Below are 23,705 nucleotides of genomic sequence, written 5' to 3'. Positions count from 1 at the left end.
GTAATAAATACTACGCTGCAAGTTATTCAGTAGCTCATAATGATAATTAAAACACCCTAAACCTGCGCACACTATTAAAAACTACATAACCCAAGATGCATCCTTCTTCAAAAGCAACTCATTGGCGCGGCGCATGATGGGCAAAGAAGACCTTTCTCCTCCGCGTTCCTCTGTCCATGACGTCACACCAACTCCCTTGCCGGCCGCTATCGCATTGCACCAGGCAGTTTCGCTCGGCCTGAAGCAACTTTCTTTTCCGTCTTCTCCGGAGTTCCGGCTGGCAGTTGGAAAGACCAATGCGCGTTTTGGATCCGCGCGGTTTCCGCCAATTGGAGGCCTGGGGGGGGGCGGTATTTCTGGAGTAGCCATCGAGCGTTCAGCTGAGTATTGGAGTCCGGCAACGGCCCCCTGGGAGAGGAGGCGTGTTTGATTTTTTTTAAAGGGCCAGTAGCGGAAGAAAGTTGCGGGCAGAGTTTCCTGAGGGGGTGCTTCTTCGGGCTCTCTGATTGGTCCTTGTCCGGCCCCTTCAGGGTGGCAGCAGAGCACCGCGCCTTGGTGGGGCCGACCGTCAGAATGGAGCAGGCAGCGCCTAAAAGGTAACGGTCAGGGCCTCCCTCGTTCCCGGGAGACTGAGGCGGCGGCAGCGAGGTTTATTTTGGGCGGAAGGAAAAAGGCCGGTGTAGGCCGCGTGTCCCGCAGTTCGCCGCTCCTGAGCGCCCGCCTCGAACCCTGGACTCCTCGTCACCGGGCAGGCCTCTCGGGTTGAGGTCTCCCTCGCCTTTGCTTCACCCTCTGCGCTTGCCGTGTGCATGTGTGTGTAGGTGCGCGAGGGGCACCTCCTCATCCCTCCTATTTCTGGATGGCACAGAAGATAGGCTTTGTCCCAGCCTTTCCCAGCCTGATGCCTCCAACGGACTGGCTAGAGGAGATGGGAGTTGTAGTCCAATAGATTGAAAGGCATCGCTGGGAATAATCCGTACGTGTAAAGAAGCCCTCAGGGCACATCCACTGGAGAGAAATGGACTTTTCTTGTACCCATACGTTTTTTTAAATACACACGTAGCGTTCTCGGGTTCATCTCTTCGTTCTCTTGCTCTCTACAACTCTACCATAGAGTAATTCCTGCCTGCAAACGATCACGTGGACGTGTGAGACTCACTGCCTGCTTTCCTAGGGAAACACTATAATCTACTCACTTACATTCTTTAATCGTTCACTTCTTGGTATGGCAGTATGATTATATTGATTATGTGTCATCAAGTCGTTTTGACTCCTAGTAACCACATAGGTAGATTTTCTCCATGATAATTTATCCATAACCCATTCTGTCATGTCTCCCAATGGGGCACCCATTCCCATTGCAATGGAATCCATCCACCTTGCTGCTGGTTGTCCTCTCCCCCCCCCTCTCCCATCTTTCCCAGCGGTACATCTTTCCAGAGAGCTGGATTTTTGCATAATGTGTCCCAAATAAGATAATTTGAGCCTGGTCCTTTGTGTGGCAGTAGAATTATATGAAAGCTTCAATATACTGTTAATATGTCCTTGGTGTATAGTACTGTGTGGTGCTTAAGCCCACAGAGTAATAAAGACCTCCCACATAACCATGATTCTGGTAGTAATGGAGTAGAAATCAATCTCTCATGAAGTTATATATGCATACCGACCACCTAAGACCTCCGTGCTGATGCCTCCTGGGTGCAGAGAATATGTCCCCAATGGTTCTCTGATAAAGGGTCTGTAAGATTGTCTGGGACAGTATACAATCCTCTTCACAACCTGGTTTCCTTGTTACCTTCTGGGAGGAGCAGGTTCTGTGGTATCTGAAGCAGAACATCCAGATTCAGTCACAGTTTTGTTCCATATAATATTAACCTTGTGAACTCTAAAGCTTTCTCCTTCCATTATGTATTCAAAATGGACAGTGATTAATATTTATATGTTACTTATATTTAAAAGTGTGTTACGTATGTGTTCACTGTGAGAGCAAGCAACCAAATTTCATTTTTAATGTGTGCCATTGTGCCCACAGTAAAAAATGGCAATAAAGGTTATCTATCTATCTAAAATGACCGCCAGAGAAGCATTTGACTCTGTCTTCATGATAGAGTAGGAAAATGGAAGCTTGGGAAATCTCTTTGCATGTTGGTATTACCACAATGGGTTTTGAAAATATGTGTAAAATGGACAATGGCAGAAGACTATAGCCTCTTTTTAAAGTCCGATTTTGTTCATATTAAATTGTTACAATATACAGTCATGGCTGAAATTGTTGGCACCCCAGAAATTTTTCCAGAAAATCAAGTATTTCTCACAGAAAAGTATTGCAGGAACACATGTTTTGCTATACACAGGTTTATTCCCTTTGTGTGTATTGGAACACAACAAAAAAGGGAGGAAAAAAAGCAAATTGGACATAATGTCAAACAAAACTCCAAAAATGGGCTGGATAAAATTATTGGCACCCTTTCAAAATTGTGGATAAATAAGATTGTTTCAAGCATGTGATGCTCCTTTAAACCCACCTGGGGCAAATAACAGGTGTTGGCAATATAAAAATCACACCTGAAAGCAGATAAAAAGGAGAGAAGTTCACTTAGTCTTTGCATTGTGTGTCTGTGTGTGCCACACTAAGCATGGACAACAGAAAGAGAAGAGAACTGCCTGAGGACTTGAGAACCAAAATTGTGGACAAATATCAACAATCTCAAGGTTACAAGTCCATCTCCAGAGATCTAGATTTGCCTTTATCCACAGTGCGCAACGTTATCAAGAAGTTGCAACCCATGGCACTGTAGCTAATCTCCCTGGTCGTGGACGGAAGAGAAAAATTGATGAAAGGTTGCAACGCAGGATAGTCCGGATGGTGGATAAGCAGCCCCAAACAACTTCCAAAGGAATGCAAGCTGTCCTGCAGGCTCAGGGAGCATCAGTGTCAGTGCGAACTATCCATTGACATTTAAATGAAATGAAACGCTATGGTAGGAGACCCAGGAGGACCCCACTGCTGACACAGAGACATAAAAAAGCAAGATTACAGTTTGCCAAAATGTACTTGAGTAAGCCAAAATCCTGGGAAAACGTTTTGTGGACAGATGAGACCAAGATAGAGCTTTTTGGTAAAGCACATCATTCTACTGTTTACCGAAAACGAAATGAGGCCTACAAAGAAAAGAACACAGTACCTACAGTGAAATATGGTGGAGGTTCAATGATGTTTTGGGGTTGTTTTGCTGCCTCTGGCACTGGGTGCCTTGAATGTGTGCAAGGCATCATGAAATCTGAGGATTACCAAAGGATTTTGGGTCGCACTGTAGAGCCCAGTGTCAGAAAGCTGGGTTTGCGTCCGAGATCTTGGGTCTTCTAGCAGGACAATGACCCCAAACATACGTCACAAAGCACCCAGAAATGGATGGCAAGAAAGCGCTGGAGAGTTCTGAAGTGGCCAGTAATGAGCCCAGATCTGAATCCCATTGAACACCTGTGGAGAGATCTTAAAATTGCTGTTGGGAAAAGGCACCCTTCCAATAAGAGAGACCTGAAGCAGTTTGCAAAGGAAGAGTGGTCCAAAATTCCGGGTGAGAGGTGTAATAAGCTTATTGATGGTTATAGGAGGTGACTGATTTCAGTTATTTTTTCCAAAGGGTGTGCAACCAAATATTAAGTTAAGGGTGCCAATAATTTTGTCCAGCCCATTTTTGGAGTTTTCTTTGACATTATGTCCAATTTGCTTTTTTTCCTCCCTTTTTTTGTTGTGTTCCAATACACACAAAGGGAATAAACCTGTGTATAGCAAAACATGTGTTCCTGCAATACTTTTCTGTGAGAAATACTTGATTTTCTGGAAAAATTTCTGGGGTGCCAACAATTTCGGCCATGACTGTATTTACATAGGCTGTGGATGAAGGATAAGCTATTTATTTTTATAATGGTGGGACGTAGGCTCTTAGATAGAATGACTGGTGGCACTTAAGAAAATAATTTATATATTGAGTTTCCATATTGCTATGCAACTACACTAGAAAGGAAGTTGATATTAGTGGGTGTGCCTAATGTTTTTTTATCCTCTGCTGCTTAGGTTAATGAGTATATTAAATCTGATTAAGCACCTTCAGCTCTTTCCCCCCCCCTGTCATTTTAGATCTAGATTAAATTCCAATTTCCTCACCTCCAGAAATTGTCATCCTGTTTATTTTCTCATTGGTAAATTATATGAGCCCTGACTATACTAGTTATTGGAACTTTCCTTTGGAATGTTTCCGATACAGCTTGTTTTTGACAGTTTGTTTTTCTGTTCTTGGTAAGAATTAAGGCCTTCTACCTTCAGTTGAGTCTTGTAGTTGAGCAGCAGCATAGTTGGCCAGAAATTCCATGCAAATGAATGATTGAGCTGTTGGAGGAGGGACTTCAAATACAAAGGAACTGCTAGAAAGAAACTAAGACCATTTATTTGTATTCAACATAATGCTATAATACAGCTCTATTTTTTTCTATATTAGCCCTCAGTAATTTAATAGAATCTCTGTGGATTCTTTGTGAAGTTTTTCTTTTCCTGTCAACTGTACTGGTATGTTTCTGAATGGAAGTTGTAGGATGCCCAGTGTTAGTTTTATGATATGTGTGACCATGTCAGGTATTTGTTGCTATTTAATTTGAGAAAAGATGAGATAATGAGGAAAATGAGAATTTTTGACCCTAAAAGTTACATGCTGTTTTAGTACAGTAGGCCATATTCAGGCTTTGTATACTCAGCATTGAAATCATACCCTTGTGCACATATACGCTGCACTAAAAATAGGAATAACGTTAAACCTAAACCAAAGAAGCACATAAAGTATACTATTAGCATGAATCGACATAGCCATATATGGTATCTAACTTCTGAGCATATGAATATTCTGAAGGAAAAAAAGGAAGTTCATGTACAGAGCCCTTTGTAGTTTCTTTTTTAAAGCTGTTTTGTGGAATAAATGTGAACATTATCTTGGTTATAAATTGGAAAAAAGGTTTACGTACAAAGTCTTATAACATATAAGCACAGATTAAGAACCAGCAGTCCTTGAAATGTTGGAGACAATGAAGCAGTGATGAACTTTTTGTTCTGTTCCAGCCTACGACCGGCCCTGTTTGAATGTCAGGGACAACCCCTTTTTATAGTCAACAGGCCGGAAAAACCCAACCAAATTTATTTACAAAGAAATCAAAAGTTCAAACAAGAGTTAAAACAGGAATAACAGACCAGGACTCTAGCAGAAGATCTTCAAATGGTTGCCTTCAGCAACCAGCACCTCCCACACCTTCCCCTTTTATCAGCAGTCCCAAGGCGTGGCTTCCCATTGCCTTCTCCTCTCACCGAGTTGCCTCATGGCCTTTCTTTGTTCTAGTCTGCTGGATTGCCTCCTGCTTCAAGCGTCCCTGAATAGATCCAGCTGTGAATCATATACGTCCAATACCTCATGCTCACACCTCATGCTCACACGGCTGAGTCTGATGAGGAACATGATGGGAGGGGCCAGGCTGAGAGTCCTGCAGTGCATCAGAGCCTCCCTCTGACACCAAAGGCTCTCCAAACCCCTCCTCCTCCTCCTCCTCTTCAGAATCATCAGACTCAGCTGCCGGTATCACAGGCTGACGCTGAATCACAACACTTTTGGGCTGAATGGCTGTGGTCTAGTTTTATTTTGTCTTGATATTCTGCCAGCAACTGCGTGACATTTTCAGGGACGGAATTGCTTTTTGATGTGCCTCTGGGCACTTCACAGCAGCTGATCTGGGCTGATTGAGCTCTTGATTTGGACTTGTCAACTGATAACTGATTGATCCATGTCACAGGCATCCAAAGACGTTGGTTCCTGATTGATTCCTCATCTTTAATGTATAGTGATTACTCCATAGTTGTATTAACAAGTCAGATTTCTGCCTCATATGTCATCATAGTTGGACAAATCCAGATCATGTTGGTAAATCTAAGTACCGGTACATCTGTCCTATTCATATACATCTTTAAAATCTCAATAAGTATTATTTCAAACCATGGAGCTTGCACTAGCAACTGGAAGAAATTTTTAAATTTACACTTATAACTTCAAAAACCTGGGTAATATTGTTCAATAACTTTTCTATGTTGAGAAAATGGCCTGAAAATTCCCACATGTATATATCCTCCTCCTCCCCCTCCCTATTTTTACATGTCATAAAAGAAGAATGGAAAAAAGACATCTAATAATTTGAGATGCATCAAACTGTGGATTTAATTCATGTAAAACATTCTTTATTCTATCACTGAGCCATGTTTTCTCCTTTATAGTATAGAGAACTATATAGTAGATCCTCCCAGAGTTCCTTGAGCAGATGGGCTGCTATATAATTTTTTAATAAGTGAATAAATAAATTAACAATTGCGAAGGCCTCTAATTAGTTATCTTCTGGTATTTAATGTTGATAACCTTTTTGTAAAAACCTGCTAATATAATTCTCTTAAAACAGCAATCATTCAAGAACAACAGAATACAATTTAAGATTAAAAATATGAATTGAGTGAATTGTGACTATAATTATTTTGTGATGGGTGTATGTATGTGTACTAGAAGACATTATATTGCAGTGTGATAATACAGGTAATCCTGGATTTAGGACCACAATTGAACCCCAAGTTTCTGTTTCTAAACAAGCAGTTGTTAAGTGAGTCATGCCCCATTTTACAACCTTTTTGCCATGGTTGCTAAGCAAATCACTACAGTTGTTAAGTGAATCATGCAGTCGTTAGGTAAATCTAGATTTCCCCATTAACTTTGTTTTTCAGAAGCTTCCTAAGAAGGTTGCAAATGACAATCCCAAGAACCCAGGTTGCTGCACCTATTGTAAATGCATGCTGGTTGCCAACCACCCAAAGTTTGATCACATCACTGTGGGGATGTTACAAGGTCATAAATATGAAAACTGGTCATAAGTCACTTTTTTCAGGGCCCTTGTAACTTTGAATAGATGGTTGTAAGTCGAGGACTATATGTATGTTGCAGTTCAATATAGGAGTATGTGTTCTGAAAAATGAGGAAAGAAAACTTTATTCTCTGTTATTACTACATCAGAACTTATGTTCTTTGTCCCATTATGTATCTTGGGTATCTGCACAGGAGGGGTAGAAAAGTAAATTATTTCTTTAATTTCCAATAGATGATTACAGACATTGCAATAAAAGACAGCTACGTATGCCTATTCAAAAATGAATTCCATTAAGTCATGTAGGATGTATTCTCAGTAATACATGTTTTTTCCCCAAGGTGTTGTTGTTTTTGCTTATGGAGATGGGAAATTAAAACAGAATTCCTGCTTTATAGATTCTAGCTAGGTTTTTGAGCCAGTTGCTTTCATTCAGTTCTAGGAAGAAGACTATGGTAAACCATTTCTGAAAATGCTATCAAGAAAACTTCAAAGAATTGTCCATGCATGCATGCACATATGCACACAAAATAAAACAAAACAAATTGAACATATGATAATTTGAGTTTCTTTTCCCCCTATCTGGTCAATTACTATGGTATCTGCACTACAGAGAAATTTAATAGACCTGAAATTCAAGATAGAATTCATCTTTTGGACTTCTTGCAACTAAATACAAACTTAAATTGGAGAGACGTTAGAATAGCTTACCGTATTTTAAGTGGTGATTCAGAGACAGAGTATTTTTTTCTAGTTCAGCGGCTCCCAACCTTTTCTATACCCTGCATCCCTATAACGCTTTTGATATATTCTTCAATCCCTTACAAAAGTTAGAAATAACAGCAACAAATTATGCATATACACTATAATTTTGAAAACCCAAGTTTTTGCACCTCCTGGAATATCATCTCGCACCCTTGGTTGGGAACCCCTGTTCCAGTTCATGGATTTTGTAATTTTATAATCTATGAAACCAAACACCACTATGTATAATTCTTGAAGTGTATCACATTGGTCTTAATTTATCCCTTTTATGTTTGTGTTGTGTGGTAAATATTCTTATCAGTCTTGGGCTACACTGCCTTGCGATTCATTTTGTCTTGTTTATGTAAGATCAAACAGCTTTTGAAAGCTCTGTGAGAGAGGTGTATGATTTCTAATAAATGACATACAAATTTTAAATATTATGAATTATGTTGTATTATAATGGAATAATTTCCGTGTTAGAATTTGTAGCATATATAGAAAAGGAAAAGGATACCATTGAATTTTAGTTTAGTGCTCCAATCCATGTGGGATTCTGAGCAGCTTGCAATATGATAGAGATGTTAATAATATCAATGAGAAAGCAAAAAAGCCAAAGCAATAATATCTTAGGGAACAAACAACAGCATTCCCATCTATAACAGACATGTGCTCCTCATCTCTATTCCCAAGGGTCTCTGGAATAGCCAGATTTGAAGGATTTCCAAAAAACCAAGTAAGGTGGCAGTCAGTTGCACAACTGTTGATTTGCTTTCCCTTTATACAGATTTTTTCCTCCCCAAGTTATGATTTGCTTGCTTGTATTATTTCCCCTTAGTTGTCCATTAAAATTGCTTTCAAGTGGGAAATTGATTACTTCTGAATGGGATGCACTTGTGTTTAAGAATTGTAATTTTGACATTAACATATTAACACCTCAATTTATGTTTTGAGAATAATTATAGATAAATAAAATACTAGAAGTTACCTTAGTCTCTTTTTTGAGAAATTATGTGCATATTAAAATTGCAGATTTCTATTTATTATAAATAAAAGTGTATATTTAATAGTTAAAGATGAAAGTAAATTGCAAATTACTAATTGTAGACTATTTCAAATGTTTTTATATTTTTATTAGCAAGCTTAAAAAGCTCAGTGAAGACAGCTTGACTAAACAGCCTGAAGAAGTATTTGATGTCTTGGAGAAGCTTGGTGAAGGGTATGTACAATTTTGTATGTGTACAGATATATGGATGGCTAGGGAAAATTAAAACGTATCATGCAAACATAGTGGAAGATAGTGAGCTTGACCTTGAGTTGAAAAATCTTCCATATTTGGACTGATGCCTACATCCAACTAGCCTAATGAGATTGTGTATAGGTAGTCCTTGCTTAACTATGCTAATTGGAACCGGAAACTTTCATCATTAAGCGATGTGGTTGTAAGTCAAAACATCATGTGATTGCGAGTATTTGTTAGTAGTTCTGACAGTTCCAGTTTTCATCATTAAGCAAGGATCTTACATGACTGCAACTTGCAACGTCTTGTCAGCTTGTCCTTTGATTTTGCTTGTCAGAAGTCGGTAGAGAAGGTTGTAAATTGTAGTCATGTGACTCTAGGCGCTGCAGAGGTTGTAAGTACAAGGACTGGTCTTAAGTACCATTTGTTCAGTTCTGTCATAAGTTTGAATGGTCACTGAATGAGAGATTAAATGGGGACCAGCTGTATTATAAAGAAAAACCTACAAATTGGTCAGGGTAACAAGCTCAGTGATGCATTCTTAATATATAAAAAATAATGGCAAAGAATGATTTTGGTTAAAGGAGAGGGTAAATTCTTTTGTGAAAGAATGTTATGTAGTTTCAAACTAGGTATACTTCAGAGGCTCCAATTATGCCTCCCTCCCAGTTTAGCTGAATGTGTCTCTCATATATATACATATATATATATATATATATATATATATATATATATATATATATATATATATATATATATATACACATACACACACACACACATATACACACACACACATGTATGTATATTTTCCACAGATCCAGTTATAATTGTGGGAAACCTACCATGCTGCTGTATTCCCTTGTTCATTGGATAAGTGCTCCAGAAGCATATGACTTCGAGGACTGTTTTCTCTCTCCCCATTTCGATATTTGTCTATCTTGCACCCACTATAGAAGAGAAAGATGGATGAAGCCAGAGAGAGTAGGATCGGTACCACCAGTTAAAACTGTTATACCGTATTTTCCGGCGTATAAGACGACTGGGCGTATAAGACGACCCCCTACATTTCCTGTTAAATTATAGGGTTTGGGCTATACTCGCTGTATAAGACTACCCCTCTTCCAACGCACACCAAATAAAAATTAAAAAACATCAGATTTGATTTTAATATGGTAATTTTAATTCAAATGCTTATGACATGCAGGTACTTAGTAGGAAAACTGTCACTTATAAACATAAGGCTGTTTGTCATCAAACATGTAAACATAAAACAGTGCAAGTGGATTAAACTTAATAATAATAATAATAATAATAATAATAATAATAATAATAATAATAATAATAATAATAAGAAGAAGAAGAAGAAGAAGAAGTAGTTGGAAGGGATCTTGGAGATCATCTAGTCCAACCCCCTGCTAAGGCAGGAAACCCTATACCATTTCAGACAAATGGCTGTCCAGTCTCTTCTTAAAAACCTCGAGTGTTGGAGCATTCACCACTTCTGGAGGCAGGTTGTTCCACTGGTTAATTGTTCTAACTGTCAGGAAGTTTCTCCTTAGTTCTAGGTTGCTTCTCTCCTTGACTAGTTTCCATCCATTGCTTCTTGTCCTGCTTTCAGGTGCTTTGGAGAATAGCTTGGCTCCCTCTTCTTTGTGGCAGCCCCTGAGATATTGGATCACTGCTATCATGTCACCCTTCTCTTCGTTAAACTACACATACCCAATTCCAGCAACCGTTTCCTATTTTCCTAATTCACTTTTTCACTTTTCCTAATTCACTCTAAAGCTTTCCCTGTGCAGAGCCTTAAGTAACACCAGCTGCCTGCAATTAGTGCAGGTTCTCATCCCACCAGGCTCAAGGTTGAGTCAGCCTTCCATCCTTCCGAGGTAGGTAAAATGAGGACTCAGATTGTTGGGAGCAATAAGCTGACTTTGTGGGTGTGTGTGTGCTTGTGGGTGTGTGTGTGAAAGCTCTAATAAGCAGGCATATACATAGAATGAAGGCTAAGCACATTGATTCGTGCTTTAAATTGTAAGCCCCCCTGAGTCTTCGGAGAAGGGCGGGATATAAATGGGATTTTTTAAAAAAAAGACCAAATGGGAGATCCGCTCCAGGTTTTCCAGCCAGCCTGCCCAGTTCCTGAGTCAAATGTGTCCTTAGAGCACAGGTCTGCAACCCGCGGCTCCAGAGCCGCATGCGGCTCTTTCAGCCGTCTCCTGCGGCTCCCAGTCCTCTGCCATGTGCAGTCCAGAAAAAAAAAGTGGGACTAAAAAAGTTCAACCAATCAATTCAAATATGCAGGGTAGGTGCATATGTCGCCTTGGCTCCACTCTTCAGTCAAACCCTGTTCTGCGCATGTGCGCATGTATGCGCATGTGCACACATTTTTTTGCGGCTCCCAGTTTTTCCTTTTGTGAGGGAACCGGTTCCGAGTGGCTCTTTCACTGTTTCAGGTTGCTGACCCCTGCCTTAGAGCTAAGCAGCTGCTCTGGCTACGGCATTCCCCACCTGCCTTTCAAGTTGCTCTTGCATTCCCCACCTGCCTACAGCTGCTCTTCAACTTTAGAAGGAAAGACGCCCAGACCCCAGCCTGTAAAAAATCACAGACTGCAGCTTCTTCTCCAATTGGTCCCGCTTTCCCTGTGCAGACTAAATGGAAGATCCGCTCCAGGTTTTCCAGCCAGCCCTGTCCCTAAATTTTCAGCACCCGGCGTATAAGACGACCCCTGACTTTTGAGAAGATTTTCATGGGTTAAAAAGTCGTCTTATACGCCGGAAACTACGGTAACACCAATACCAATAGAGCCATTGCAGGGGACTTTTAAGCATTCTTTGCAGTGACTAGGAAGGCATTTACAACAATTGCCAGAATATAAGTAATTGTGTGTTCACTGTGGTCAGCCTTTCCATGGGGTTAGCTGTGCCATGTGAGCACTGGTTTTTTCAGAGGGAGAATTCCTGGCGTTACCAATTTAAGATAGTTTGTCCAGTAGCCTTATTTTTCTTTACAATACATATTTTCCCTTGGCTTATGTGGCTTATGTTTATTGATATATAGGGGATCATCAGACCACACTTTGAGAACTGTGTTAGATAAATGTTAATTCTGATTAACACTTTTTAATTAAAAAAATGAAGAAAATAATTAAGAAAAATAATTAATATTAAGTGAATTCTTTTATTATGCAAGTGGAAATTTGTTTACATGATAATATTTTTTTCCTTCTTTCTCTGTGAAGCCTCCTCCCCCTTAAAACCTGCTTTGAGGACTGGAGGGATTTGGAGTATACGTGACAGTAAATGAAGCTGTAGAAAGAGAGGATATCATGCTATTCTTATCAGCTGAAATTAGTTGTTTTTTTCTAGATAAGTTCTAGTTAGGTTCCCAAATGAATGAAATACTATTGAACTTCTTTTTCCGGTTAATATGATATTAAAGTTTTTAAAACTCAGTTTTTTTGAAGCCTTTTGGAAATGTTTTACTAATGAATAAAATAGCAATAGCACTTATATACTGCTTCACAGTGCTTTACAGCCCTCTCTAAGCAGTTTACAGAGTCACCATAAGGCCCCCAACAATCTGGTACCTCATTTTACCAACCTCAGAAGGCTGAGTCAACCTTGAGCCGGTGAGATTTGAACTACCAAACTGCTGGCAGCCTGACAGTCAGCAGAAGTAGCCTGCAGTACTGCATTCTAACCACTGCGCTACCGCGGCTCATACAGAAAATATAAAGAAAGCTGCTGCAAAATCTTTGTCTCAATATTCTTTCTGACATGATATACTGAAATATTGATTTAATTTACCCGTTTAATGGATGTCAGCTACAGTAAACCAAATTCCACCTGGAATAATGAATAATTCTGTTGCACCTAAAGTAGTCCAGATGAGCAATTGCATCTACATTAACTTTACCGCATTAAGGGTGATTTAACATATGCAAAAAAATGTACATTGGACTAAAGTGAGTGATAAATATGAAAAAAAATGTTGAGGTTTGTTCATATAGTGACAGTCGCATTGCAGACCAAATACAGTATATAGGGAAGAGAAAGGGTAAGACCAAACATCATGGTTGGAAGAAATTGATGAGGTCCTCCAAAAAAGAAGAGAGAAGTTTAAGGAATAAAATGAATGAAACAATATATGGACATAATGATAGGAGAGATGATGTGCAAGAGTAAAAAGACGTAGACGGGTATAGGAAATTGTATTGATTCAAACTAGATTTAGCTGTACAACCTGTTCTTTTTATGTCTATTTTTTTAAGTTAAAAATTATGTTCTCCTTTTCTGTGTTTAACATATTACCCTAAAAGACTAGCACAGTGGGCAGATATTTACAAAAATGCATATATTGATGGAAAGTGTGTACAAAAAGCCTAAAAGAAGGCTAAATGTGTGCACTCTCCCCATCCTATTGATTTGCGTATTAGTTGTTTGATTGCTTATGTGCCATCAAATCAGTGTCAACTCTTCCCGACTATATGCAGACAGTTCTCAACTTAAAACCATTTGTTTAGTGATTGTTTAAAGCTACAACGGCGCTGAAAAAAGTGACTTATGATTGTTTTACACACTTATGATCACTGCAGTACCCCTATGGTCATGTGATCAAAATTTGGGTGCTTGGCAACTGGCATGTATTTATGAAGGGTCGTGTGATCACCATTTGTAACCTCAGCTGGCTTCTGACAAGCATAGTCAGTGTGGGGAATCTATGCTTAAGAGGGAGGCACTTTTCCGAAAGTAGTAATTTTAATATGATTGCTGGGAATGTATTGGGATATCCAAGCTCATTCTCCTAGCAATTCTGGAAAAGTAATATCAAAGCTTTATAGATTGGTGGTTTCTTCCTGCCATTAGACTCCCCACTGGTTACTAAAAGAGGAGAGGCGTTATTTTCCATTGTTTTGCTGAACAGGAACTGAGAGCAAAAATAAACAGGCAGTTAGTACAAAATGAAAGTAATTAACAAAGTATATGTACAGTTATGTAACAATGTACAATGGATAATGAAAAGCTATATTGAACTGTGATGGCGATGCAAGCTCATTTATTCTTCCTCTTATACTACATAACTTTGGAGTTAATGTGTATAAGCAGTAAATGTTTTTATTGCAAAAACTATTGGAATCAATGGCTTGAGTGGGCATGGTGATTTTATTAATAATGGCATAAATTAATATTTCTCTTTCAGGTCTTATGGCAGTGTATATAAAGCTATTCATAAGGAATCTGGACAAGTTGTAGCAATTAAGCAGGTCCCTGTTGAATCAGATCTACAGGAAATAATTAAAGAAATTTCTATAATGCAACAATGTGACAGGTATGGATCAATTTGTAATGCAAATTCTGCCATAAAAAAGTTAGATAGTGATGTGTTAAAAATGCAAGCAGAGCCTAAGGGTCACTTAATTTTTTTTAATAAGATGGTGATAAAAATGTAGATGCTTTTTTTGCTTTTCCATTTTCCTACTTGCTGGCTATAGTTGTATGGATAAAATGAACTGATGAAGGTAACAGTGTGAAAACACAGCTGTTGTAATTTTTCTTGGTTTTATGAAAAGTTTAAAATGTTTAGTTCTGGCAAATTCAGTGCAAGAATACAGAATTAAAATATTTGTGTCAGATAGCTGCTTGAACACAGCCAGTTAAGGGAGATTATTACCTTCCTAGGTAATTTGTTCTATTTGTATCCATCTTAAAATGTGCAACTTTTTACTGATCATTCTTAAAATCAGGTAAAAAAAAAAGTAAAGAAGTCCCTGCGGATTTTACTCTGCTAGTTGTTGCTGACTATAGGGGGTGGTACTCATCTCTGTTTCAAGGCCATTGAGCCAGTGCTATCCGAAGACATTTCTGCAGTCATGTGGCCAGCATGATGTCACGGAGTGCTGTTATTTTCCTACCTGTTTATTTACCTTCCTACCAAAGTGGTACTCACATTTCCATGCTTTCGAACTGCTAGGTTGGCAAGAGCTCATGTGCTCAGATCTCAAACCTGGGCTACCGGCTTTCCAGCCAACAAGCCCAGAGTCTTAACTGTGTTGACCCTTAAAATCAGGAGGAAGATAAATATTGAAATGAAATAACCAGGAAAAGAAATGTGTGTGCATAAATAAAAAGCTGTTGTCTAATGAAATATACTATTATGTAAGGTGGGGTAGGGATGCCTATGAGCTGACTTAATCAGGAGATAGGTGTATGCATGCTTGGGAATGAATTGGAAGAAATTTTGGGGCTTCATGTGAGCACAGTATTTGCCTCTTCTACTTCCATCATTTTTTCAGACCACCATCTGTACCTGAAAAGAAAGTGGCTGCTTTAAGAGTCAGATTAATTTTAATGATTCCTTAAAGCATCTGCAGCTTTTTACAGGGTTACATATAGCTTGAAAAATAATGGCCTGTTTTAATGGGTAAAAGAACGATATTGTGCTTACACTTTTTACAAAACCATTTTTAAATGGGCACAACTGTACCATTTAGTATGCTCCATACAATGGCTCTGAATTTAATGTTATTTAATGGAAATGTTATTTATGTTCAATGTGGTTTGTATCAGGTTGAAAACCTTGGGAAATGTACTATATTTTTGGTAAATATGATTTTTAAATAAATACTTAGATTTTTATTTATTAACTGAGACAAACTCTGAGGATAATAAAGCAAAGACAAAAACCCCAATATATTAACCAGAAGTTTCTTACACCATAGCAGAGTTATTTGTGTAAGAGTAACATTGGAGCTTTGTAAATGGTTCTTCAGATAGATTGCAAAGGTAGACAATATAGTACAAAGGATTAAGTGGGGTTTCTTTACATGCCAAAGTTGGCAGTGATTTATAGGTGATGAACAAAGATAAGGGTGTGCCCTTAGTAAAATATTGGTGGATTGCTCCCTTGTAAAATATTTGCAGGGAGAAAAAACTCTTTCTCTTTTGAGGTTTGTTTTATATCAGTAAAGATCTTTATGGACAAATTACAAATGCTCAAAAACACACAGTAGTTAAAGTAAGACTAACAACCTGACTTAGAAAATTGGAAGAAAACTACTTGACTCTAAATTTTTAAATATCATATACTTCGGCAGTTCTTTAATCTCTCCTTTTATTGCAGGTTGTTAATTTTTAGGGTAAGGTTGTCAGAATTTGTAAGGGTGATGGTCCCAAAGTATTGTATCTTAGGAATAACACAGTTGTAAGGTGGAAGGTTTAAAGTCTACTATATATCTCTGATAAGAATATTACGGTACTTTTATTTAGAGTTAGATCCAATGGGTGTTGATGTTCATTTAACAGTGTTGAGAAGTCATGATGGTATAAGATGGTAATAGATGCACCTAACTTGGTAGTAAAATAAAAAACAACAGAGGTTCCCTCTAACCTGAAAGCTCCTAGGTTCAGGAAATTGGAAGCTTTAAATTCTGCCATTATCCAGTATTTGTTGTCTGATTGCTTTAAACACTGGAGGGATGGACTCAACTTCTGTTGAGTTGGATTACAGTTTACCTAGCCAGAAACTGTTAAAGCTGATGAGCTGGGATTCTGCTGAGCTTCCGGCAGAAGATTGAAATAATGGTCTTAGGGCCCTCTGCATACAAAGCAGATGTTCTCACTCAAGATAACTTAGTAGTCAAATAAATATTTTAGGGAGCATTTTGAACAAAGTCAGTTAATTGTGAATTGTGGACAAACATGCACATTGAACTCCCTTGCTGACTGGAAATTGGGAATGACAAAGGGTGTTGTGCATAAGGTTTCCTTGGTATTAGTGTGATGGTTGAGGCAGTTGATCAGTAATTGTGCTGGAAGCTATATACAGAAGCATTCAGTCTGTAGACTCAATATATTGCCTGGATTGCAAACCTCATGCTAAATTCTGGATTACTTTCTGGATTTTCCTAATAACATCTTTTTGGAAAAACTCAAAAAAGTTTGTACATTCATGTGGGTCATCTGATTGTTCCTAATGAGGAAATTGGCTCTCTCTCTTCTAAGTAAATATATCTGCTCATGCAGATTTTTGGATGGTGGTAGACTTGTTTTATCTTCAAAAAAAACCCACCTACTTTTCAAATTGCACTTACTTGGAAGTGTGTATGGATACTTTTCAGTTGAGAATATTTCCCTTTCTCTTGTCTTATACAAATATTTAAAAAGACATGTTCTTATACAAATTGGCAAGTAATATGTGTTAAGAGCTCTTTATCATTCTCAGGTGCTCAGCAGTTTTTTTATTCTTTGAAGATTAATATATCTTGTAACATTTAAAAACATTTAAAAACTGCAACTGCTCAGGGAAAAAACATTGAACTGCTTTCTAATATCTAAAGATTAACTTCTATATGTTGACAGCTATATTTTTATGTTTAGCCCTTATGTTGTCAAGTACTATGGCAGCTATTTTAAGAACACAGACCTCTGGATTGTTATGGAGTACTGTGGAGCTGGTTCTGTCTCTGACATTATTAGATTACGAAATAAAACGGTAAGTTTTTATTTTATAAAATACTACATCTGTAATTTTTGCTCTAGGGACATGTTTATATAGGCCCCTTGAAGTATTAACATATAGTTCCTTTAAATTCTTGAAGAAATGTTGTCCTGTAAAGAACATTAGTAGAGAAGGGGATGTTGTTAATTTTTGCCAGTACTTTGTCAGATTTTGATAGACTGTTTCAAAAAGGGATTTAGTTTTCCTCATGCTATTTTAAATTTATTCTCTCACAAAGAAGATTATACTCAGATTTTGAATGTACAAATTGGATAATTTAATTTATACCATTCTTTAAAATTTATCTCTTAATAAGATGGAGGCAGGTGGTTCCGCCCCAGGCGCCTAATGGAACCGGAACGGTTCCAGACGGTGCTTGGGTCTATACCTATTCCCCTTGCTCACAGCCTGGCCGACACCTTGGTGGATGCCTGGGAAAGGGCTGCCACCGAGGGGCTTGACCGTGTTGTACCCTTGCGACCCCTGACCCGGCGCAGATCCCGGTGGGCTCCATGGTTTTCTGTGGAGCTCCGGGAGATGAAGTGTCGGAGACGAGGTCTAGAGAGCTGTTGGAGATCCAGCCGGTCTGAGTCTGACCGGTTGCAGTTAAGAACCTTTACGAGGTCTTATCTCGCGGCGATGAGGACAGCGAAGTCTAATTACTTCGCTGCCCTCATCGCGTCCGCAGATAATCGCCCGGCCGCCCTGTTTAGGGTGACTCGCTCCCTCCTTAATCAGGAGGTGAAGGAGGAGCCCTTGCAGGGGCGAGCCGAGGAGTTTAGCTATCATCTGACGGACAAAATCTCTCAGATTCGAGCCGGTTTGGATTCTGACTGGGCACAGACTGACGGGGGGGGAATCGAGCAGTCTAGAGAATGTTACCTGGAGTGAATTCGATCCTGTGACCCCAGATGAGGTGGACAGGATCATGAGGAGACTGAGTTCTGCCATGTGTTTATTGGACCCGTGCCCCTCCTGGCTGGCATATGTTCCAGGCAGTAATAACTGCTTCTTTGAGGGAGGGTACCTTCCCTGCCGCCTTGAAGGAGGCGGTGGTGAGGCCCCTCCTCAAGAAGCCTGCCCTGGACCCGGCTATTTTGAACAACTATCGTCCGGTCTCCAACCTTCGCTTTCTTGCGAAGGTGGTTGAGAACGTGGTGGCACTTCAGCTTCCTCTGTTCCTGAATGAAACTGATTATCTGGACCCATACCAATCGGGCTTCAGGACCGGGTACAGCACGGAGACGGCATTGGTTGCGCTGGTGAATGATCTCTGCCGGGCTCGGGACAGGGGTTGTTCCTCTGTCCTAGTCCTATTAGACCTCTCAGCGGCTTTTGATACCATCGACCATGGTATCCTACTGCGGCGTCTCGGGGGGGTTGGAAGTGGAGGGCACTGTTTTACAGTGGTTCTCCTCCTACCTCCTGGGCCGCTCGCAGTCGGTGTTGACGGGAGGGCAGAGGTCTGCCCCGAGGCCTCTCGTTTGTGGAGTTCCTCAGGGGTCGGTCCTCTTTCCCCTCTTGTTCAGCATCTATATGAAGCCGCTGGGTGAGCTCATTCGTGGTTTCGGGGTGGGGTATCATCAGTATGCTGATGATACCCAGCTTTTTCTTTCCACCCCGAACCAACCCAGTGATGCCCTCGACGTGATGTCCCATTGCCTGGAGGCGGTCCGGGTTTGGATGGGGAGAAACAGGCTTCGTCTCAATCCTGCCAAGACTGAGTGGCTGTGCATACCGGCATCTCAGACTAACCAACCTTTTCCATCGTTAACTATGGTGGGTGAGATGTTACCCCCTGTTGATAGGGCCCGCAACTTGGGCGTCCTCCTGGATTCACGGCTCAGTTTGGAAGATCATATAGGAGCCGTGGCCAGGGGGGCTTTTGCCCAGGTTCGCTTGGTGCGCCAGTTACGGCCTTATCTGGACCGAGATGCCCTACGCATAGTCACCCATGCGCTCGTGACCTCCCGGATAGACTACTGCAATGCTCTCTACATGGGGCTGCCCCTGAGGACCAGTCGGAGGCTTCAGCTGGTGCAGAATGCAGCCGCATGAGTTGTGATGGGAGTCTCCTGATACTCCCATGTAACACCTCTTATCCGCGAGCTGCATTGGCTTCCAGTTGCCCTCCGGGTGAGATTCAAGGTGCTGGGGATGACCTATAAAGCCCTAAATGGCATGGGCCCGGATTATCTAAGGGAGCACCTGCTGCCAGCGTCAATTTCCCATCGTCCTGTGCGTTCCCACAGGGAGGGCCTCCTCAGGGTACCACCGGTCAAGGATTGCCGACGGGCGATCCGCAGGGGGAGGGCGTTCTCTGTGGGCGCGCCTGCCCTATGGAATCAACTGCCAACGGAACTCCGGACTGCCCCCGACCTTCGTTCATTTCGCCGGGACCTAAAAACCTTGCTCTTTGAGCTATCTGGTCTGGACTGAGGGGTTTAATGTTTTTAAATTGTGATTTTAATTTTTGCGGCTAGACTTAATTTAATTTTAATTTTATATTGTATTGTTTTTAAATTTTGCCTTGTAAACTGCCCTGAGTCCTTTGGGAGTAGGGTGGTATATAAACCGAATTAATAAATAAATAAATAAATCATGTTTCATTTTAATATCTTAGTTCACTAATGAAGGTTCCTTATTCAAAGCATTGGCTCGTAATGTTGAACTTTTTTAGCTGTAGTAATTTTGCTGTTCCAATTGTATTGTTTCTTCCTTTAACTCTATTTGCCTTTTCAGGTAAATAGAAAAAACTTTTTAATTGGTCTTTTTAATTGAAGCTAATGCTGTAGAAGAGAATTGTCATTTCTACCCTGATGTTTTTATTGAAAAATTCCTCTACTGCTTTGGCAATCCTTCCTGATGACTTCCTCCTTTGCTAATGAAGTTATATGTAGTCTTAGTTTGTACCGTTTGCTTTATTTTTGCTTACATTTATTTTCACTTGCATGATCTGATATGATCCTGAGACCATTTTTGTGCATCATAGATGCTTAGAAAACTGAAATGAGACTATAATCCTTGAATTCACATTAAAAACACTTTGGTTGTCCCTTAAGAGACACTTTGTTAAAAATATCTCTGCTTTTAAAAAATATTTTATTTTTTGTTCTGACTGGTATCTATATATGTTGCTCTATTGAAGTCACCTCTTAGTATTATTTTTATTATCTTAATATTATTTTTCCCTTCCTGAATTTACTTTTGAAGTACTTAATTTATTGCCAGATCAAATTGTTCTTCAAATCTGGCATGTATCTTGAAGGAGCAAAACATGAAACACTTAAACCACTTAAAACATGAATCTTGAAATCAGAGATGGCTGATTTAGAAATAACGTTTGTGGAAAATGATTTATTTCTATTGCAGTAACATCCAGGGATTTTGGGTGGTATTGGCAAATTTTATTTATACAATATTATTTCATTTCATTCCATTTATATAATTTTAATTGAGTTCACCATAAAAACAGTGAGGACAATTAACCAGTGGAACAGCTTGCCTCCAGAAATTGTGGGCGCTCCATCACTGGAGATTTTTAAGAAGAGGCTAGACAGTCACTTGTCTGAGATGGTATAGGTTCACCTGCTTGAGCGGGGGTCTGGACTAGAAGACCTCCAAGATCCCTTCCAGCTCTATTCAATTCTAAAATTAAAAAAAAATCACATATACACCACAAAATTACAAATATATAGAAATAGTAAAGCCGAAATGAAATTTAAAGCAGAAATAGAATAAACATTTAGAAAGAATAAACATGTGGTATGAAATTTTTTCACAACATTTTGAGCAATCTTAAGAAAAATAATTGGATAGCTGCATATCTATGAAACGGGTCTAATTGCGATATTGCAACCAAATCCATCATACTGAAATTTATGTGTCATGTGTTGGTGTTTTGTAGCTCTATATCCCAAAGTTATAGTATCTGAAGAGCTTTCATCCTAAATTTATTAAATTTCATTTAGAATATACAGAAAATTGAATGCAATTCAAAATCTAGACATACATTCTTACAGTCTCTTAGGCATTTCTTACTGTATTTGTTTAGGTTTTTGTCTGCAGTGTTTGCTTTGTTGTTAATACCTCTTTCTCCTTCCTAAACTTGTTCAGTGATTTACAATTTTATGTAGACTCAATCCATATAGCATGAATGGGTCCTTGATAAAGTCTTGCTTTCTACAATTTAAAAAGATTTTGTACAGTAATTGTATGCCACATGAGTAATTTTGTGTTGTAGTTTGATTCACTGTTTCTATAAATGTGCAATCACTTGGAATGTGAGTGTACCAAAGAAAAACTTTGGTATTTTTTTTACAGCTTACAGAAGATGAAATTGCAACCATTCTTAAATCTACCCTTAAAGGACTTGAATATTTGCACTTCATGAGAAAAATACATAGAGATATAAAGGCTGGGAACATTCTCTTGAATACTGAAGGGCATGCCAAGTTAGCTGATTTTGGAGTGGCTGGACAGTTAACTGTAAGTATAAAAATAAAAGTATATTTTATATTTTACACTCAACAAATATTGTATTTGCTATTTTTCAATAATAAGATATGAGAGGATTTTGAAAGATAACATGTCTTTAAATAGGTTGTCGTCTTTGACTATTTTTCTAATTAAAATCAGTTTGATAGCAGTTTTATGAGGTTATTTACAGTTCCTATGTGTTATATACTGGGAGAGGCAGCTTTGTCCAGAGAACTCTTGAATTGCAGCATTAAGCAGGAAAACTCTAAAGAAGGTTTAGGTGCATTGTCTCTTAAGTCTTTTTCTGTAATGTGGGCTTTGAAGACTAAAGTTCTTGGTTAGGTACAGTTGCTGCATTATTATTTAGGGGCATTTTTCAATGCTTTGTCCAAACAGTGATTTCCTGTATAGATCCAGATTGTTGGGGGCAATATTTTGACATTATCAACTGCTCCAAGAGTGCTGTAGAGCATTATGGAGCGGTATGTAAATCTAAGTGCTATTGCTATTGTTAATGATTGTAATGTAAACAGTTTAGTGCAGGACTCTATTGAACAAATTGAGTTCAACATTTGAGTGATAAACTATTAAAGAAAAACCTTTGATGGTTGTTGTTGATAAGTGTAGGTTCAGTGGTTTGGGGATGCTTCATAATTATAGAGTGGCTGATGTGATTGTCTTTCCATGCAGGTAGTGTGTTGAGCTATCATCACTCCAAAAATGCTGTACATTTTGTGTTAAGTTAAAAAAATGTTTTACAGGATACAATGGCAAAACGCAATACTGTCATAGGTACTCCATTTTGGATGGCTCCAGAAGTAATACAAGAAATTGGTTATAACTGTGTGGCAGACATATGGTCCCTTGGTATTACTTCAATAGAAATGGCTGAAGGAAAGCCACCGTATGCTGATATTCATCCAATGAGGGTAAGGAACAGAAATTGTGAGTTTTTCTATAATTAGAAAAACTTTGTAAACTGTTTTCATTAAAAAGTAGAAGCAGTATTTGGCTAAGCTGACTGTTTTTTCTGTTACAGTGACAGGGTGTAAAAGTATTTTATTTTGTGCTTATGATATTTAAATAAAAGAATGTGTGTGTGTGTGTGAGAGAGAGAGAGAGAGAGGGGGGGGGAGAACTTTACATATTTTTTAACTCTAAACCCAAGACTTCAGATTTTTTTATTGGGCCATTATTTCCTCCAAAATCATTTGTATAAGTCTCATCACATGAGGGAGTATGGTTTAAACACCTACTGTTTTAACCTTGTACAAAAGCTTCAAATCTATGCTTGGGCTGTTAAAGATATTATTTCTAACATTTAGTTTCTGCTCTTGTGTCCTTTTAGTAAGGAAAATGCTTGATTGCAATAGTAGGAACATACTGTACTGTATGAATCCAGCAGCTGTGGTTTTTAAATCATAGTTTATTGCTTAGTACAGTGTCGGAACCCAACTAGTGGACAAGTATGAACCAACAATACATAATAAGACGTATTAGAAATAGACATTCACGTTAATGCTGGATATTGTCTGTAATGGTTAAACAACACTTTTTATTTAATAAAAACTTTTTAGATAGTGTAATAATTGTAATTGCTATTGCTTCTACATTTATCTTTTTATTGTTTGTAAATTGTGCAGTTGCCTTATTTGTGAGAAAGGTGGCATATAAATGAAATAACATATTTTCTTGAGAATATCTGGAACAATTTTAACATAGTTGCTTATAAGAGGCACTAAATGATGAAAAGAATTATATTATTAAAATATTTCTTTTAGTATAAAATAGCTACTTTTAGCT

General features: G+C 38.9%; 1 protein-coding gene across 4 annotated transcripts in view; it reads left to right on the top strand.

The window, feature by feature from the left end:
- The first annotated feature begins 369 nt into the window (after nt 1-369).
- STK3 (serine/threonine kinase 3) overlaps nt 370-23,705 on the top strand; it is a 118,388-nt gene continuing 95,052 nt past the window's right edge. For all 4 annotated transcript variants that reach the window (XM_083358951.1, XM_083358954.1, XM_083358952.1 and 1 more), the window contains exons 1-6: nt 370-596; nt 8,822-8,902; nt 14,127-14,255; nt 17,303-17,417; nt 21,747-21,911; nt 22,664-22,831. In XM_083358951.1, coding sequence (XP_083215077.1) covers nt 574-596; nt 8,822-8,902; nt 14,127-14,255; nt 17,303-17,417; nt 21,747-21,911; nt 22,664-22,831 — 681 coding nt within the window. In that variant the 5' untranslated portion in view covers nt 370-573. The remainder of the gene's footprint in view (nt 597-8,821; nt 8,903-14,126; nt 14,256-17,302; nt 17,418-21,746; nt 21,912-22,663; nt 22,832-23,705) is intronic.

The sequence above is a fragment of the Vipera ursinii genome (assembly GCF_947247035.1).
Source record: "Vipera ursinii genome assembly, chromosome: 3".
Classification (NCBI taxonomy): Eukaryota; Metazoa; Chordata; class Lepidosauria; order Squamata; family Viperidae; genus Vipera; species Vipera ursinii.
Note: the sequence above shows the minus strand (reverse complement) of the source record. Positions and strands in the feature narration are given on the sequence as shown.